The sequence below is a fragment of the Rhinopithecus bieti genome, unplaced genomic scaffold (genome assembly GCF_001698545.2).
Source record: "Rhinopithecus bieti isolate Rb0 unplaced genomic scaffold, ASM169854v2 scaffold_73, whole genome shotgun sequence".
NCBI lineage: Eukaryota > Metazoa > Chordata > Mammalia > Primates > Cercopithecidae > Rhinopithecus > Rhinopithecus bieti.
In genome coordinates this window covers 885143-906749 of record NW_016803103.1, presented here as the reverse complement: position 1 = coordinate 906749, position 21607 = coordinate 885143, and the positions used below count along the sequence as shown (strand labels likewise).

General features: G+C 34.5%; 1 protein-coding gene across 1 annotated transcript in view; it reads right to left on the bottom strand.

Annotated features, from left to right (window-relative positions):
• LOC108542214 (vacuolar protein sorting-associated protein 13B-like) overlaps positions 1 to 21607 on the bottom strand; it is a 441791-nt gene that overhangs the window by 232681 nt on the left and 187503 nt on the right. The window contains exon 17 of the mRNA XM_017892173.1: positions 16989 to 17170. Within this exon, the coding sequence (XP_017747662.1) occupies positions 16989 to 17170 (182 nt within the window). The remainder of the gene's footprint in view (positions 1 to 16988; positions 17171 to 21607) is intronic.

Genomic DNA, 21607 nt, shown 5'->3' with positions numbered 1-21607 from the left:
CTCTAACATTCTATTTGCCATGAGTAAAAATTTTGAATTGTATAGCATATTACAGCATTATTTCTTCTTTTTTTTTTTTGAGACGAAGTCTCACTCTGTCACCAGGCTGGAGTGCATTGGCGCTATCTTGACTCACTGCAACCTCCGCCTCCCAGCTTAAAGCGGTTCTCCTGTGTCAGCCTCCCAAGTAGCTGGGACTACAGACACACATCTCCACAGTCAGCTAATTTTTGTATTTTAAGTAGAGATGAGGTTTCAGCATGTTGGCCAGGATGGTCTCGATCTCTTAACCTTGTAATCCACCTGCCTCCGCCTCCCAAAGTGCTGGGATTACAGGTGTGAGCCACTGTGCCCAACCGCATTATTTCTTAAAAAATAAACACAAGTAGTTCTCTGAAAACTAGAACCAAACTTTTCATTCTGTTATTTTTTACTACTCAGTAGCTGTGTAAAAATATCTTCGACAGCTTTTAAACCTATAAAATATTGTTCAGATTTTCTACTTCAAAAAATGTATGAGATTAATGAAAATATAGACTACAAAGAACTTATAAAATTATTTCACTATTGTCATTTGGATTTCCTGTGAAAGTAAAGGACTGTTTTAAAATTAAGAATTAGAGGTAAATCTATGATAGTAAGACTTTTATCATGATTTCATTTGTTGCAATGATTTGACCTATATGTTCCATGAATCATTGAGTATTCACTTTATGCAAAATATTTATATTTCAAATAAATCTCTCTGTTGTAAAGGGCAAACAAAAATCGAGTAAAATCAACACGGTATTTAATCTTACATATAATATGAAGATGTTTATCATATGAGATATATACTTTATTTAAAAAGGTGACTATAAAAAGATAGAATCAGGAAACATGGGATTAATGGAATTTTGCAACCAAACTTTCATTTTAAATTATGAAATATTATAATTTTCCTCCAAGTAGAATCAATTTTTTAAAAAAAAAGGAAATAAAAAGAAAGAAATGAAGTCTTAATGATATGTGATATGGTTTGAATATTTGTTGTCTACTCAAATCACATGCTGAAATGTAATCCCCAATGATGGAGACAGGGCCTGGTGGGAGGTGTTTGGGTCATGAGCATGAGGATGGATCCCTCATGGCTTGGACCTGGAGAAAGTGACTTCCCAAAAAATATGGTTTTTTTTTTTTTTTTTTTTGAGACGGAGTCTTGCTCTGTCGCCCAGGCTGGAGTGCAGTGGCCGGATCTCAGCTCACTGCAAGCTCCGCCTCCCAGGTTCACGCCATTCTCCTGACTCAGCCTCCCAAGTAGCTGGGACTACAGGCGCCCGCCACTGCGCCCGGCTAGTTTTTTGTATTTTTTAGTAGAGACGGGGTTTCACCGTGTTAGCCAGGATGGTCTCGATCTTCTGACCTCGTGATCCGCCCGTCTCGGTGGCTCAAGCCTGTAATCCCAGCACTTTGGGAGGCCGAGATATGGTTGTTTTAAAGTGCGTGACACATCCTCCCAACTCTCTCTTTTGCTCCAGCTCTGGCGATGTGACACACCAACTACTGCTTTGCCTTCCAACATGATTGTAAGCAGCCCAAGTCTTCAATAAATAAATTTGTTGTTTTAAGCCACCTAGTTTGTGGTACTTTGTAAACAGCCCTCACAAATAAGAGTCCCTTTCTCCACCGTATGTAATTAACTCTTGTCCATTTTTAAAGCCATACTTGATCTTGTAATAGGTGACACAGAAGATTCTACATTCATTACTATAATCATGTCTATTTCTTTTTAGCTATCTGCTCCCAGAACTGAACAGACTGCAAACTACATATTTTCAAAATGTTTGATAAGTGAATACAACCAGAAGAAATATATTTTAGATTGTGAACAAATAGAAGACATAAAAATGAGCAAAGAATACATAGGCAAATAAACAACAAAAAATACATAAGCCAAAAACGTACATTTTCTGCAGAAATCTAACTCATTTATCTAATATATTATTTTCAACAGTAATTTATTAAAACATTTTATGATGTTCATAAAAGACTTTCTGTAAGACTAAAAAAATCACACTAAACTCATACTGCCTACTTTTCAAATATCCAATAAAATATACTTAAATCGTAATTTAAAGAATTGTATTTTTCTCAAATCTACTCTGTATGCTTACATTTTATATATTTTTTTTTTACTAAATAACACCTAAAATTCCCATTTCTGTGCCATGAAATATCATCAGGAAAACATTTACAAACATTATCAAAATGTCTGAGACAGAATAGAGGAACAAAATCAAGTCAGGTATAACTTAACATTCTAAGTGTGTCTTTAACCCATTTATGCCTAGTGTTCCATTATCAGAATGCTAAGCTTGTGGGAGTTATTTATATCCTACTGTGCAAGGTCATTGCCAAGATCTGATTTTTCACACACACACACACACACACACAAAATTGCAACCTCCAGCATAAATGGGTTAAACGCTATATTAATTACTCACTTCTTAATAAGGACCACATATTCTATAAATGAGCTGTCAATACCTGGACATGAGCTGTAGTAAAATGGAAACTTTAAATTCAATAAATATTCATATTATTCAAAGTGCATATGGGGACACCTTAAAACTCACAAGAATCACAAAATTAATGTCTTTTACTCCAATTTAAATATCAAGAGGTCTTATTGGTAGTTCTCAATATGAATCTAACTCAATTCATTTTTTTTAAGGCAAGAATAAATGTATAGCCAATACCTGTATCTGGCAAGAAAATTTTATAACATCTCAAAAATATATATCTTAGAACACATTAGAAATATTTAGCAGACATGGTGGGATTGGGGGAAGTAGTCTGAAAACAGAGGAATAGAAAAGCATACCAATTTACCTCAATCTTTTTCCTAAGTGATTAAAGAACTATTCAACAACTCCAAAATCCTTTTTATATGCACACCTGGGAAGAATTCCTCCGTAACTTTATTCAGAGTTACAGTGATGTGGTTTTAGACCAGATGTTTAAATGTTACAGTATGTACATTTTCTTCCCCTCTTCTAAGGCAGAAGTAAAGTAAGAGGAATATTTGACTTCACTCCACAAGAGACCTATTTAATAGTTTGGCAGTTATGTAAGTAAAGGTAGCTTGGCTAAGTCAATGTTGACGACATACAGAACGACATGATCCTAATGAGTTGGAAAATATTGGCTCTCATGAGAATAGACCAGATGCTACTGAGCTGAGAAAGCTACTGTATTATTGAATTTCATTTTTATGAGGTAAAATTTATTATTCAACCATTAAGGTATCCCACATGAAATCTTGCATAAAATACTTTAGCAGTTACTTTCTGGAAAGTAGATTTTTATTTTAACATTAAGACATAACTTAAATGAGGGATTCGAATGTCCATTTGATCACCTTTAGCACAGATTTTAAAGTCTGTAAGTTATTTCCCTGCAAATACCAGATTAATGGAACTACACTGTCAACAAAATAATGAGCTTCTGAACAAGGAAAAGTGGTAGCAAGTCCTTGTTTTCCAGAGCAAAACCAAAGCCATGTGTGACTTTATATTTAAGCCTCTCGCAAAAAGACAGGGTTAGAATTTCTATGATTTAAGAGCCATCAGAAACACGAATAACAAAAATATATAATTCAATAACCTGATTAATAATACGTATTAGCTCAAAGTTTAATCTCTACTTTATCCTTTATATTATTTTAATTACATTTCCAATATTTGCTATAATTTCATTAGTATTTTCTAATGAAGTAACACACTTTATCTGATCTCATTTACCAGAGGTAGTTTGGTATTGCAGACGTAATAGTAACAGAAAATTCCAAGGCCTGGCTTCAAAAAATGACTTAGTCAGTGAATAGCTGTGGGATGATATTTAAGAAAAACACTAAATTGTTCTAAGCATAAATGTTCCCATCTGTATAAAAGGATATATAACCTGCCAACAACAATATTCCTGGTAAGAAGCCAATGAAATTAATAAATGAGAAATATCAATCTAAAATAGGTGAGCCAACTCAGTCTATCCAAGTAAATTTAATGTTATCCAGTCCTTACATTATACAGCTCACTAGATGAAAAACGCTAAGCAGACAGCTGTAAAGTATGTGAAAACTAAATGAAAGTATAAAGTTTCATTTTTTTATTATTATTATTCTACTTTAAGTTCTGGAATACATGTGCATAACATACAGTTTTGTTACAAAGGTATACACATGCCATGGTGTTTACGGCACCCATCAACCCATCATCTACATTAGGCATTTCTCCTAATGCTATCCCTCCCCTAGCCCCCCAACCCCCGACAGACCCCAGTGTGTGATGTTCCCCTCCCTGTGTCCATGTGTTCCCACTGTTCAGCTCCTACTTATGAGTGAGAACATGTGGTGTTTGGTTTTCTGTTCCTGTGCTAATTTGCTGAGAATGATGGTTTCTAGCTCCATCCATCTCCCTGCAAAAACCATGAACTCATCCATTTTTATGGCTGCATAGTATTCCATGGTGTATATGTGCCACATTTTCTTTATCCAGTCTATCATTGATGGACATTTGGGTTGGTTCCAAGTCTTTGCTATTGTGAATAGTGCTGCAATAAACATACAAATGCATGTGTCTTTATGTAGAATGGTTTATAATCCTTTGGGTATATACCCAGTAATGGGATTGCTGGGTCAAATGGTATTTCTGGTTCTAGATCCTTGAGGAATTGCCACACTATCTTCCACAATGGTTAAACAAATTTACACTCCCACCAACAGTGTAAAAGCATTTCTATTTCTCCACATCCTCTCCAGCATCTCGTTTCCTGACTTTTTAATGATCGCCATTCTAACTTACATGAGATGGTATCTCACTGTGGTTTTTATTTGCATTTCTCTAATGACTAGTGATGATGAGCTTTTTTTCTGTTTCTTGGCCACACAAATGTCTTCTTTTGAGAAGTGTTTGTTCATATCTTTCGCACACTTTTTCATGGTATTTTTTTTTTCTTGTAAATGTGTTTAAGTTCCTTGTAGATTCTGAATATTAGACCTTTGTCAGGTGGACAGATTACAAAAATTTTCTCCCATTCTGTGGGCTGCCTGTTCACACTGATGATAGTTTCTTTTGCTGTGCAGAGAAGCTCTTTAGTTTGATTAGATTCCATTTGTCAATTTTGGCTTTTGTTGCCATTCCTTTTGGTGTTTTAGTCACGAAGTCTTTGCCTGTGACTATGCCCTGAATGGTATTGCCTAGGTTTTCTTCTAGGGTTTTTGTGGGTTTAGGCCTTACATTTAAGTCTTTAATCCATCTTGAGTTAATTTTTGTATAAGATGTAAGGAAGGGATCCAGTTTCAGTTTTCTTCATATGGCTAGTCAGTTTTCCCAAAACCATTTATTAAGCAGAGAATCCTTTCCCCATTGCTAGTTTTTGTTAGGTCTGTCAAAGATCAGATGGTTGTAGATGTGTGGTGTTATTTCTGAGGCCTCTGTTCTGTTCCATTGTTCGATATATCTGTTTTGGTACCAGTACCATGTTGTTTTGGTTACTGTAGCCTTTTAGTATATTTTAAAGTCAGGTACTGTGATGCCTCCAGCTTTGATCTTTTTGTTTAGGACTGTCTTGGCTATACAGGCTCTTTTTCGGTTCCATACGAAATTTAAAGTAGTTTTTGCCAATTCTGTGGAGAATGTCAGTGGTAGCTTGATGGGGATATATTGAATCTATAAATTACTGTGGGCAGTATGGCCATTTTCATGATATTGATTCTTCCTATCCATGAACATGGAATGATTTTCCATTTGTATGTGTCCTCTCTTATTTCCTTGCGCAATGGTTCGTAGCTCTCCTTGAAGAGGTCCTTCACATCCCTTGTAAGTTGTATCCCTAGGTATTTTATTCTCTTTGTAGCAATTGTGAATAGGAGTTTGCTCATGATTTGGCTGTTTGTCTATTATTGGTGTATAGGAATGCTTGTGATTTCTGCACATCGATTTTGTATCCTGAGACTTTGCTGAAGTTGTTTATCAGCTTAAGGACATTTTGGGCTGAGACGATGGGGTTTTCTAAATATACAGTCATGTCATCTGCAAAAAGAGACAATTTGACTTCCTCTCTTCCCATCTGAATACCTTTATTTCTTTCTCTTGCCTGATTGCCCTGGCCAGAACTTCCAATACTGTGTTGAATAGGAGTGCTGAGAGAGGGCATACTTTTCTTGTGCCAGTTTTCAAAGGAAATGCTTCCAGCTTTTGCCCATTCAGTATGATACTGGTTGTGAGTTTGTCGTAAGTAGCTCTTATTATTTTGAGATACGTTCCATCAATACCTAGTTTATCGAGAGTTTTTAGATTAAAGGGTGTTGAATTTCATTGAAGGCCTTTTCTGCATCTATTGAGATAATCTTGTGGTTTTTGTCAATGGTTCTCTTCATGTGATGGATTACGTTTATTGACTTGCATTACATTGAACCAGCCTTGCATCCCAGGGATGAAGCCAACTTGATCATGGTGGATAAGCTTTTTGATGTGCTGCTGGATTTGGTTTGCCAGTATTTTATTGAGGATTTTCACATGGAAGTTCATCAGGAATATTGGCCTGAAATTTTTTTTTTTTTTTTTTTTTTTTTTTTTTTTTGGAGACAGAGTCTCGCTCCGTTACCCAGACTGGAGTGTAATGGCGCGATCTCTGATCACTGCAAGCTCCACCTGCTGGGTTCGCGCTATTCTCCTGCCTCAGCCTCCAGAGTAGCTGGGACTATAGGTGCCTGCCACCATGCCCGGTTAATTTTTTGTATTTTTTTTAGTAGAGACAGGGTTTCACCGTATTAGCCAAGATGGTCTCAATCTCCTGACCTCATGATCTGCCCGCCTCAGCCTCCCAAAGTGCTGGGATTACAGGCGTGAGCCACTGCGACCAATTTTTTTTGTCGTGTCTCTGCCAGGTTTTGGTATCAGGATGACGCTGGCCTCATAAAATGAGTTAGGGAGGAGTCCCTATTTTTCTGTTATTTAGCATAGTTTCAGAAGGAATGGTACCAGCTCTTCTTCGTACCTTTGGTAGAATTCAACTGTGAATCCATCTGGTCCTGGGCTTTTTTTGATTGGTAGGCTGTTAATTACTGCCTTAATTTCAGAAATTGTTATTGGTCTATTCAGGGATTTGACTTCTTTCTGGCTTAGTTTTTGGAGGGTGTATGTGTCCAGGAATTTATCCATTTCTTCTAGATATCCCATTGCATTGTCACATCCATTCACAGGTTTATTGACTCCCTCCCCTTGGGAATCTGTAGAACTGAAAATATTTAGTTCTTCATACGTTTCTGTGAGCCTAGTGAGGCCTCTTGTAAATAGCTACATTAATGGGGCACAAATGTATACTTTCTTCACTAAGTTCAAACAGCTAGACCTAACCAATGTCTTGAATTTTATTCTTCTCTCATCAATATCTATTCATTATCCTATTTTCTTTCTTGGTTTACTCTTTGAATTTACCTTCACTCTATCATCCTTGTAACTAAAACAACGGATCACCTAGACTCCAATTCTGACTGGTGTTATCTCAGTCTCCAAGAACTTTATATCCTAGAACAACTTTCATAGGTAATATCTTCAGATGGAGGATTCCAGCAAGTTCTATGTCTAGGACAAGAACAACAGATTAAGCCCCCAGACAATAATATATTTGGCATTCGCAAGAACTCTATGACCAGCTATAAACATATTTTCATCATTTTATAGATGAGAAAATTAACTAAAACTTAATGAAACAAACTGACCTTTATTTAGTCATACATATAGTTATTGAGAAAGTCTTCACACTCCAATTCAGTGATCTTTCCTAAGTGTCAATAGTTGAAAAGTAAAAATAATATGCAACAGAGATAGTAAGACACTAAACCAGTATTTATATGTAACATAAAGATTAATAAAATTCAATGCACAAAATCAAATCCCTAGCAAGCACTAGCATATAACATTTTTTTATTTTAATATACTTTTAATTTGATTTTTGCAAGAGCTGAGGAAGAAGGATTCATCATTGCAGCATTATAAAACATAATTCAACATTCACAGATATTCTCCTAAAGCCTCTTAAACTCATTCACAAAATAGAAATTAGTGACTGATTCAACACTTTTGTGATATAGCACTTATCAAAGAAAAACTTTTCTCACTAAAAGCACTTTGCAGTTTTGATGCTTGAAGTTAAATTTGTTACTGCTTTTGTGGCACATTAGTCCAACATTTAGAATGAGAAGACTGAGGCACAAAGTTTCTATTCTAGTCTTTTCAAATTCTTAGTAGTAATCAAGGAAGTTGATTTCAAAACTCGGTAATAAACCATAATTTATAATGAAAGAAATGGTAAAAATAGGAACTCAATTATATACATGCATTTTATAAGAATTATCAAACATCAGTAACAGTTTAATTCAGGTCAGATACTGTTATTTTGGTGGTAGTAAAAGTGAAACATATACACATTTCTTATTTGCAAACAGAAATGACAGAATAGGCATGGAGAAAACAAAGATAAACAGAGAAAGGAAAAAAATACTCTAAAATTATAGCATCATAGATAATGTTGGCCAATGGGAATGAAGCTAAAGAGTAAGACCAAAAAGGATTCTGTGATATTAATAAAATGAAAAAAATAAAAGGACTAAAAGTAATGATGATGACAAAGAATCTATATCAGTATCAAAGGGATAAACCATTTCTAAATGATAACAAGGTCCAATGTAAAGAAGATGTACTTGAGGGTAATGAGAAAACTCAGACTAAAGTCACCATCAAAAAAGTAAAAAGATAACCCACAAAATTACAGGAAACATTTGCAAACCATATCTGATAGGAAACTTTTATCTAAAATATATAAAGAATTCTCACGATTTAAAAGTAAAAGATAAAAGAGGCAGATCTTAAAATAAGCAAAGGATTTGAAAAATTTCTCCATAGAAGAGATATAAATAGCTAATAAATACATGAAAAGATACTCGACATCATTAGCCATGAGGGAAACGAAAAGGAAAGCCATAATGATGCCACTTCACACCTACAATGATGGCTGGAACACAAAAGACAGATAACAATATGATAAGGATGTGGAGAGATTAGAACCATCACACATTGCCAATGGAAAGTACAATGACACAGCTGTTTTGGAAAACAGTCTGGCAGCTCCTCAAAAGGTTACAAATAAAATTACCATATGACCCAGCAATTATATGCATAGGTATATATACACAAAAGAAATAAAAGCATACATATACACACACACACACACACACACAAAAAGACCTGTACTTGAAAGTTCAAAGCAACATTATTCACAATAGTCAGAGGTAGAAATAATGCAAAGGTCCATCAACTGATTAATGAATTAACAAAATATGGTACATGGATAAAATGGAATACTATTTGGCAATTAAAAAGGAATGAGCACTGACATATGCTATAATATGAGCAAACTTTGAAATAGTATGCTAAGTGGAAAAATGCACTAATATGCAGTCACAAAGAACTGCATTTTATGTAATTCATTTATATGAAGTGTCCACAATAGGCACATGCATACAGACAAAAAGTAGATTAGTATTTGCCTATTGCTGGGAAAATGGGAAGCTCCAGGAGTGATAGCTAAGGAATGCAAGGCTTCATTCAGGGATGCTGGAAATGTTCTAAAATTGATTATGGTAATGGATACACAACTCTGTGAATATATTAAAAGCCACTAAACTACATACCTGAAAAGGAATAAATAGTGTGGTACAAAAATTTTATCTAAATAAAACTGTTTTTAAAAACTTAACAGAAGGAAGGGAAAGGAAAAGAAAGAATAAAATATTTCTGACATGGAGGAGGGGAGAATACCTGAAAAAATGGTAGGAATGTGGAAGAGAATGTAATTTTTCTGAAGTACAAGTAGACTGTAATTAGCATAGTGTTAAATTCAAGGAAAAAGACTAATGTCAAAATAAAACTAGTACTCAAAGAGAGGAAAATGTAGGAGAATGTAATCAAACAGAATTGGGTTCCAGATAGAAGAAAAAGCCATACACAGGAAAAAACTGGATATTGCTGGTAGGTAACTATCAATAATATGAATTAAGACAGCAAGTAGGAGGGTAGGCTAGAGGCATGAGATTATGATGAAAGGTGGTGTACAGTCAAACGTAGACTTTAAAAATAATGGTTCTGGGCTGGGTGCGGTGGCTCATGCCTGTAATCCCAGCACTTTGAGAGGCCGAGGTGGGCGGATCACAAGGTCAGGAGATCGAGAGCATCCTGACTAACATGATGAAACTCCATCTCTACTAAAAATACAAAAACTTAGCTGGGCATGGTGGCGGGCACCTGTAGTCCCAGCTACTCGGGAGGAAAATGGCATGAACCCAGGAGATGGAGCCTGCAGTGAGCCAAGTTCGCGCCACTGCACTCCAGCCTGGGTGACAGAGCGAGATTCCATCTCAAAAAATATAATAATAATAATAATAATGATAATAGTTCTTCTTTCACACATTATCAGAACCTAAGTCTGAGAGATCCAAAAATGTACACAACTTGTATAATCTCTTTATTAATGCGGGAAATGGAAACTAGTTGTAAAGCAAAGGATCACATACTTACACAAAACATATTAAACAAAGCTTAACAGTGCTAAGTACTGTGTAATGAGAGTCCTCAGATGCAAAACAATAAAATGCTAAAACTTTACACCCTATAGACATATACATTTCCTGGATCTTTAGATAGAACTATTTGAAGGCACAATCCTTTAAGCACTCAGTAAGAATACAAAGCACAGAAAGAGGTTTTCTTTTGTGGGGGGGCGTGAGGGCGAAGACAAGAAAACTGGCCACCTGGAAATCTGGCTTTTAAAACTGTCTTAGCTGATGGTTTCTCTTTAATCTGTTATAAATTTTGTAGGTATTTCATTTGATAAAAATAAAATTATTTGGCAAAGAAACGTCTTAACATCATTCTAATTTCTTCAACTCCTCACTATGCAAAAATTAGTTCCACTAATTTTAGGTTTCTAAATGACAGAACATCAGGTTACAAATAACAATCTGTTGTCACTTGCCTGACGAATTTTTCAATACATATGCCAGCATTCTTTTAAACACAGAATATTTGTAGAAAAGGAAATTTCAAATAAAACGCTTTTCATAGCACAGTCCATTTTATAAATTCAGAAAAGTAAANTTGTCACTTGCCTGACGAATTTTTCAATACATATGCCAGCATTCTTTTAAACACAGAATATTTGTAGAAAAGGAAATTTCAAATAAAACGCTTTTTCATAGCACAGTCCATTTTATAAATTCAGAAAAGTAAAAATGGAATAGGTTTGGCTAGGAAAAAAAATTATAAAAGCAAATAATTTCATGAGCTTACTAATATGAATGTTCAGGCTATCTAAGCCAATTAACAAAATAAAATTTTAAATTTTAAAATACATTAATATTGTGAGACAATAAATCAAAAAATACTCTGAAGAAAACATCACAGGAAATAGAAATTTAGCAAATAAACAAATAAATGAATTAGACAGTTTCAGACAGTGATAAGTGCTAATGCCAAGGAAGATGTTACTGTAGAGTTAACTTATAGATGGACTAGCACCAAAAGGTAAGATTTTGAATAGTAAATCCATATAAAATAATGGCCACAAGATTGGCAATAACATAGTCTACTTAAATAATCATCAAATTAAAACATTTTTTGAAGACGAAATTCATATAACATAACCCTCATTTTTTCAAAATGTGTAATTAAGTGGATTTTACCATATATATTAGGTAGGTGCAAATGTAATCGTGTTTTTTGCCATTCAAATTAATGGTGATTACTTTTGTATCAACCTAATGCAAGGTTATGAATCCCATCACAACTATATAATTACAGAATATTTTCACCACCCCAAAAATTAATCTTGGGGAAAATCACAAATATGTGAAAATCAAACAACATGTTCCTAAATTACCAACAGGTAAAGATGAAATCATAAAGTATTTTGAGACAAATGAAAATGGAAACACAAAATACACAACCTATGAAATGCAGCTGAAGTAGTTCTAAGAAAGAAGATTACAGCAATACATGCCTAAATAAAAAAACAAGTATTTCAAATAAATAATCAAACATTATACTTCAAGGAACTAGAAAAAGGTCTAAAGTCAGCAGGAGAAAGAAAATAACAAATATCAAAACAGAAATACACAGAGACTGGGAAAACAATTTTCAAAATAAAATAAGAGTTGGATTTTGACAAGATAAACCCTTCAATAGATGAAGAAAAAGGAGCATGCTCAAATAAATAAAATTAAAAATAAAAGCGGAGAGATTACAGCTGATAGAAACAATGGAAATATGTAGACTCATCATAAGCGGCTACTATGAACAACGCTACACCAATGGATTGGATAAGCTAAAAGAAATTAATAAATTCCTAGACACATTTTAACCTATCAAGACTCAATCACGAAAGAATGGAAAATACAAGTAGACCAATAATGAGTAAGAAGAGTGAATCAGTAACAACAAGTCCCCATCAAAGAAAAGTTCTGGACTGGATGAATTCTACTAGACATTTAAAGAACCACTAACATTGATCACTTCTCAAACTCTTCCAAAAATCTGAAGAGAGAACAATTTCAAACTCATTTTAGAAGGCTAGCATTACCTTCATACCAAAGCCAGAAAAGGGCACTGCAAGAAAACAAACTTACAGACCAATATCTCTGGTGAACATAGATGTAAAAATTCTTAACAAAATATTAAATGAAATTCAACAACACATTAAAATAATCTTTTGCCATGATACAGTGGTATTTATCCATGGGATGCAAGGATGGTTTGACAAATATAACTCAATAAATATGACACACCACATTAACAAAATAAAGGACAAAAGTCATATCATCATCCCAATAGATGCAGAAAAAGCATCTGACAAAATTCAACAGCCTTTCATGATCAAAACTACTAACAGATTAGGTATAGAAGGAATGTACCTAAACACAATAAAGGACATATAGAACAAGCCCATGGCTAACATCATATGGAAGAGTGAAATGTTGAAATCTTTAAAGAACAGTGACCTGACAAGAATGCTCACTCTCACTACTTCTTTTCCACACCGTACTGGAAGTCTTATTCAGAAAAACTAACCAAGAGGAAGAAGTAAAAGGTATTGTAATAGAAAAGAAAGAAGTTAAATTGTCTCTACTTGTTGACAATATGATCTTATATGTAAAAATCCCGGCCAGGCATGGTGGCTCACACCTGTAACCCCAGTATTGTAGGAGGACAAGGTGGGTGAATTACTTGAGGTAAGGAGTTCAAGACCACCCTGACCAATATGGTGAAACCCCATCTCTACTAAAAATACAAAAAACTTACCCGGGTGTGGTGACGTGCCTGTAATCCCAGTTACAAACCCAGGAGATGGAGGTTGCAGTGAGCCAAGATCACACCACTGCACTCCAGCCTGGGTGACAGAGGGAGACTCCAACTCAAAAAAAAAAAAACAAAAAAACAAATCCCTAAAGACTCCATCCAAAAACTTTTAGAACTGATAAGTGAATTCAGTAAAGATGTCGATTACAAAATCAACATGTAAAAATCAGTACCATTTTATGCATTAACATGTCCAAAACTAAAACTATCCATAAAAGAAGTTGGGAAAACAATCCCATTTATAATAGCAAAACAAAATACATAGATATAAATGTAACCACGATATGAAAGATCTATATACTGAAAAGTATAACACACTGATAAAAAAAAAAAACCTAAAAAAAATAAAAAAATAAAAAATAAATGGAAAGGTGTCCTGTTCTACTGAACTGAGAGAATTAATGTCAAAATGTCCGTTACCCAAAGCAATCTACAGATTCAATGCAACCCCTACCAAAATTCCAATGTCATTTTTCACAGAAATAATAAAAAAAAACCATAAATTCATATGGAATAAAATACCTCAAAGAACCAAAGCAATCTTAAACAAAAAAGAATAAAGCTGAAAAAATCACACTATCTGACTTTATACTAAAAAGCTATAGCAATCAAAACAGCATGGTTCTGGCATGAAGACAGACACATCAACCTACAAAACAAGACAGAATCCAAAAGAAACTCACACATTTATGGACAATTGATTTTTGATGAAGATGCCAAGAATATACAATGGGGAAAGAACAGATTCTTCAATAGATGCTGCTGGGAAAACTGGATATCTACATGCAGAACAATGAGATTGAATCCTTATCTAACACCATGAGGAAAAACCAATTCAGAAGGGATTAAAGACTTAAATATAAGACCTGAAGCTGTAAATCTACTAGAAGAAACTTACGGACAAAGCTTCATTGGTCTGGGCATTGACTATAACCCTGAAAGCACAGGAAATGAAAGCAATAACAGAAAAATGGAACTGCATTAAACAAAAAGTTCTGCACAGCAAAAGAAACAATAGAATGAAGGAAGAACACAGAAACTGCGAGAAAAATTTGCAAACCATCCCTCTGATAAAGAGTTGTTATCCAAAATATCTAAGGAACTCAACTCAATAATAAGAAAACAATAAGCAATTTTAAAATGGGCACAGGACCTGAACAGACATTTCTCAAAAGGTGACAAATGGCCGACAGATGACAAATGGTGACAAACGAACAATGCAAATGGCCAACATCTAAATGGTTCATACAAATGACCAACAACTTTATGAAAACATACTCAACATCATTGATTACTAGAGAAATGTAAATTAAATTCACAATGAGATATAACTACATACCTGTTAGAATGGCCATTTTCAAAATGATGAAAGATAAGTGTTAGCAAGAATGTGGAGAAAAAGAGAATACCATCGGTGGGAATGAAAATTAGTACAACCTTCACGCCTGTAATCCCAGCACTTTGGGAGGTTGAGGCAGGCGGATCATGAGGTCAAGAGATAGAGACCATCCTGGCCAACATGGTGAAACCCCATCTCTACTAAAAACACAAAAAATTAGCTGGGCGTGTTGGCGCACACCCGTAGTCCCAGCTACTCAGGAGGCTGAGGCAGGAGAATCACTTGTACCTGGGAGGCAGATGTTGCAGTGAGCCGAGATCGTGTCACTGCACTCCAGCCTGGCAACAGAGCAAGACTCCATCTCAAAAAAACAAAAAGAAAAGAAAAGAAAAAAGAAAATTAGTACAACCATTATGGAAAACGGTATAGAAGTTCCTCAAAAATCTAAAAGTATAACTAGCATATGATCCAGCAATCCCACTTCTGGGTATATGTCCAAAGAAAATGAAATCATATTAGAGAGATATCTGCACACCCATGTTCACTGTGCAATAGCCAAGATATGGAATCAGTATAAGCATCCATCAAGGGATGAGTGGATAAAGAAAATATGGCATATATCCACAATAGATTACTATTCTGCCTTAAAAAAAGAAGGAAAGTCTGTCGTTTAAGACAACACAGTTGAACCTGGGGGACATTATACTAAGTGAAATAAGCCAGGTACTGCAGAATCTCACTTAAATGTGGTATCTAAAAAAGTCAAAGTCACAGAAGTAGAGAGTAGAATGGTGGTTAGAGTAGAATGGTGGTTACCAAACGTAGGCAGAATGGAGTGGGGGTTGGTATGTAATAAGAAGATGCTGTTCAAAGGGTACAAAGTTTCAGTTAGGAGCAGTAAGTTCAATTCAAATAGAGGATACAAATATGTATGTCTGTGTGTGTGTTTATACACACAATAAAATTTGCATACCACTTCCAAGGATTCAGAAAACTCTAAGTCCTTTCATAAGCTCCAAGTGAAGAACCTTTAGCCTACTGCATCATTTATCTTGTTATTCTTTATATAATGCTAAAAGCCAGTACCAGAACTACTACAACTTGAGCATCCCTAATTTGAAAACCCCAAATCTGAAATGCTCCAAAATTCAGAACTCTTTAGGCACTGACATGACCCAAGTAGAAAATTCCACACCTGACCTCATGTGATTAAGTCACACAAATTATTAAAAATATTGTATAAAATCGCCTTCAGATGATGTGTATAAGATGTAAATGAAATGCAAATGAATTTCATATTTAGACTTGAGTTACATCTCCAGTATATCTCATTATGTAAGGGCAAATATTCCAAATCTGAAAAAAATCTGAAATTTGAATCACTCTGGTACCAAGCACTTTGGATAAGGGATAATCAACCTGTATTTTACATTAGTTAATGGGTAGGCCAAAAAAGAAAACTCTAATTTGTATGTCAGGTCTGAAATTAAAACCTTCAAAAGCATCATATAAGAACAAAAGTCGCTTTATTTTAACAGATAAATTAAAATAAAATAATGTTACTTTAAGCATAATTACACTTAAATTATAACCTTTAAAACTACTTTCATGTTACTGACAAACATAACATTATTATTTTGAACTGAACCAACTTTTAAAAGCTTCTATAATTTTTTATTTACATGCAAACTGAGTGATAAGAAGAAGATATCTCTTATAGTGACATCAAAGCAGAAATTTGTATTTTTAGTAGTTAATTAACTCATTAAGGGTGTCAGATTAATACTTTTCAAACACACACACAAAAAAAATCTGTTTACCAAACTAACCAAGTATTACAAGTAAGAATTTATTTCATTTTACCAGTATAATAAAAACTACTGTACTTATAATTGGGTTATCATTTCAAACACATACATTGATACCCTCAAAAGTTATCCAAAGTGTAAATTATACAAGAAGCTGGTGAAAAATAATCTTTTGCAATTATGAAACACATGCAGAAATAGGTACGAGGAAATAAAACTGGATGGCTTAACTCATAATCTGGATTTTAAGCATAAACTATAAATATCTACATTCACAGAAACATATTACAATTTAAGTTGACCTTACTAGACATATGATTTTCATAATAAAATATTAGTTGCCTCTAACACAAATTTTCCATATACTTATCAAAAAGATTGTGCTCTTACCTATACTTAGGAAGACTTCATTTATCAAAGCTTCATTCACTGCGGAAGAGCTGACATTTCCAAGATGAGACCAACTTTGATATATTGCTTGCAAGAGAAGTGTCTGTGCTCTTGTAGCTTGAATTGTGAGATTTGGAAGTTCAAATATACCTTCAGTTATAGCAATCTGAGATCTTTTGGTCCTGCACAAGAAAACAGAAAGAATCACAATAGAGTAAAGAGCATTTACAGACAACAAAATACTAAATGACTTAGGTTGCAAGGGAAGAAAGGGTATACATCCAAAGTATTTTAAAATTTGATTAAACAAAACAGATATGCAATTCTGCTAACTTTAAGTTTCACTATTTCAGGAACTCTGAATAATAAAATATAAAAATACAAACTAGAATGATGTCCATACGCACATATTCACCTACACATATATTGTTCAAGCAATTACTACATAATCAAGACAATCATTCTAAGTAAAAATAAAAATAGTGCTTGCTAACACTTAGAAAGGATTTACTAGCAAATCTGCATTGTTCTAGATTTCTTTTATCTATTAACACGTTGAATCCTGCCATAATAACTCTATGAGGGAGGTACTATCATTATACTAGTTTTTCAAATGGGAAAACCAAGACACACACAGATATATTAAGGTATCAAATGTCATACTACTAAGAAAAGGAAAAATTAGAATTTAAATCCAGGCAACCTGATCCACAGCCCTCTATCCTAATCCTTTCTCTCAGAAGTATTTATGAAGTATTTCCATTATATGCAGACTCTACTTGATAGTAACATGGAAAATCATTTTTAAAATTCCTGCCCTGGAATATCTAATTTGTTGATCCCTTATTCATTTGGTTTTGTCTATGAATAAAGTGAATTATGTAATTAAATTTTCTAAATAACAAAGCCTCAAAGTAAGGAAACATTTCAATGTCTGTGAGCAACAAGTTTATACTGAAGGTTAATTAAGCGTGCAAGATAAAATAGAACAATAAAACAAAAGATAGATACAAAAAAAATCAGGATGCTACTACAGTAGACTGTAACCTGCTCTTTCCTCAACCTCACAAACCCTCCATCATTTGTCATTTTCCCAACTGTAACCACACACAGAGAGTACAGAACATCTCTTGTATATCACCTAAAAAGCTTCTCACCCTACCTCATATTCTGGCCACTGCTATGGAGACCAATTCAATGCACAGTTTCATTTGCATTGCCTAAAGCCACCATGCACAGCATGAGACACCAGCAAACTACTTTGCAATCATACATGCAGAAGACGAAAATGTAGCAATAAACGCCTCCCTCTCTTCTCCCACTAGCTGATTAGTCTCTGAGGAGTTCCCAGGAAATTGAGGACCAGGAAAGATAAAACACTAAAACAGGCCCGGCGCGGGGGCTCACGCCTGTAATCCCAGCACTTTGGCAAGGCAAGGCGGGTGGATCACAAGGTCAGGAGCTTGAGACCAGCCTGACCAACATGGTGAAATCCCGTCTCTACTAAAAATACAAAAATCAGCTGGGCGTGGTGGCGCATGCCTGTAATCCCAGCTACTCAGGAGCCTGAAGCAGGAGAATTGCTTGAACTCAGGAGGCGGAGACTGCAGTAAGCCCAGATTGAGATCATGCCACTGCATTCCAGCCTGGGCGACAGAGAGAGACTCCATCTCAAAAAAAAAAAAAAAAAGAGAGAGAGAGAGAGAGACTAAAATAACTGAACAAAGCTTTAATGGGATGTGGGATGTGGGACACTATCAAGCAATTTGAAGAAAACTATAAACCCAAATATCCCAGAAGTTCAACAAACCCCAAGCAGAAGAGAATTAAAAACATAGCAAGGCACATTATAACCAAATTGCTGAAAACTAGTGTTAAGGAGAAAAACATATCACATGTAAAGAAACAAAGCTAGAAAATGAAAGCAGACTCCTCATCAGAAATCATGCACAACAGAAGACAACAGAGTAACATGACTGAAATGCAGAAAGAAAAAAGAAAAACAGTCAGCCTAGAATCCAAAATTCAGAAAAAAAATCTTTTAAAAATGTTAGCAAAAGAGCTTTTTTATGACTAAACACTGGGAAGAATTCCTCACCAGCATATCTGTACTATAAAAAATGTTAAAGAAAATTCTTCAGGCTAAATGAATGTGATACCAGATGGAAATATTTGTGGCTCTACACAAAGAAATGTGAAGAGTGCTGGGAATGGTAAATATATGGGTGAATTATAAAAAAAAAGAAGAAGAAGACGAAGAAAGAAACATTCTCATCTTCTAACAAGATTAAGAATTAACTGTTTAAAGCAAAAATCATAACAACATAGTTCAGAGTTTATAACATATGTAAAAGTAGAATGCATAATGCCAATAGCCAAGGACAGGAAGAGGGAAATGGAGGTTCTTACACAATGTATGACACAGAATAACATTATTTGAAGATAGCTGTGATAAGTAAAAGATGTAAACTATAAAACCAAGGACAACTAAAGCCATAAAACTAAAAAGTAAAACTAATAAAGGCAATAGTGGAGACAGAGTGGAATAAGAATGAAATAGAGAGGATGAAATGGAATCAATCTAAATAAAGTTGGGAAAAGAAAAAAAGAAAACAAACAATAGATGGGATAACTAGAAAACAAACAGCAAGATACTAGAACTAAACCCCAAAATACAGTATTATGTTAAGTCTCAAACACTTAAGCATACCAATTCAAGGAAAAGATGCTCAGATTATATTGAAAAAAAAAAAGGCCAACTATATATCCACTTTAAATATAAAGTAGATAGGTTAAAAATAAAGGGGATAGGAGCATGAAGGAGTAAACGAATGAGCAAAAGAAACAGCACACAATTCTAATTAAAAAAGTCATGCATTAATATTAGACAAAGTAAACTTTGGAACAAAGACTGTAACCATGGATATAGAGAGACTTTTTCATAATGATAACATGGTTAATTAAGTTTGTAGGCACTACAGATGTCCAAAATACATACATTTTAAAAAATACATAACTGAAAACAGGAATAGACAAATCGAAAACCTGAAGATTTCAATACTCCTCTCAGGGGAATTGATAAAACAAATAGAACGTAAGTAAAGAATTAAAAACAAAAACACTACTATGAATCAATTTGGCCTAACTGACATTTGTAGGACACCCCACCCAACAACAGCAGAATACACATTCACCAAGACATACTATAAGAACATAAAAGCAAGTCTAAGTAAAATGAAAAAGGCTGAAATCATATACAGTATACATGCTGATCACAATGGATTTAAACTATAAACTAATACCATAAAATTATGTATAAATCTCCAAATAGCTAGAAGTTCAACAAATAAAATATAACTCAAATTAAGAAGGTGGTAGATAAAATCTCGAAATACAAAAATAACAATTTTGAAAATTATAAAACAATATAAGAAAAGGATACTGATATCAATAACAGGAAAAAGCAATACAAAATATACATAATCAGTGTTCCTAAAGAAGAAAACAAATAGAAAAGAAACAGTATACAGAAATATTTATCAAAAACATCTTGTCTAAAATAAACACCTAAACTACAAAGTGCACAATGTGTCACAAACAATACTGATTCTGAATGATCATTATCCTAGTAAAGTCACTGAACTTCCAAAAAAGGTAAGGAAAAAATTCTATGGGCATTCAAATAGATAAAGCAATGTGCAGCTACCAAGACTTCCCCAGAATTTCCCAGACTTTCTATTATCCTTCCTACTACAGTCTAGTGTATACATAGTCAATTGATGTGCACAATTCATCTTTAAAAGAAGATAAGGGAATTTCAAGCTCTAACCTGATATACCGACATACTAATAGTCTCAAGTCAATGGGCTACCTTTGTAAATTCCAGACATGCTTTAGATTTCTGTCATCTTTCAAGTCAATGAGCTCCTTCTGTAGCCACTGCTATGGTAGGCAAATTCTACTTTATTAATAAAACTAATATCCTTCAAAACCAAGATTCAGTTTTTACTCTGTAGTTTCTAGGTCCATAAAGATATGAGCTGTAATGTCCTTACTATTATTTAGCTACTGAGGTCTCAGATGAGGCCTAGTTGACTTCATTCTTCATGTTGAAGCTGTTCTCTAAAAAACCTATCAGTTGAGTAAATATTTATTAACTGCCTACTCTGTAAGCAGTTATATTCTGGCTATTTAGGAAATATAGCCATTTTAAGATTCCAATGAACAAAAAAATTAAAATCCTTGTCCTCAGAGAGCTTACATTCTAGTGGGGAGTGGAGGAAGACAAAAATCAATAAACATAAGGAAGTTATAAGAGAAATACTACTAGAAATAGAAAACGTAGTACATAGCCAGCCTGGTCAACATGGTGAAACCCCATCTCTATTAATACACAAAAAATTAGCTGGGCACGGTGCGAGCGCCTGTAGTCCCAGCTATTCAGATGCTGAGGCAGGAGAATGGCTTGAGCCCAGGAGGCAGAGGTTGCAGTGAGTCGAGATCATGCCACTGGACTCCAGCCTGAGCATCAGAGTAAAACTCCATCTCAAAAGAAAGAAACGAGAAGGGAAGGGAAGGGAAGGGAAGGGAAGGGAAGGGAAGGGGAGGGGAGGGGAGGG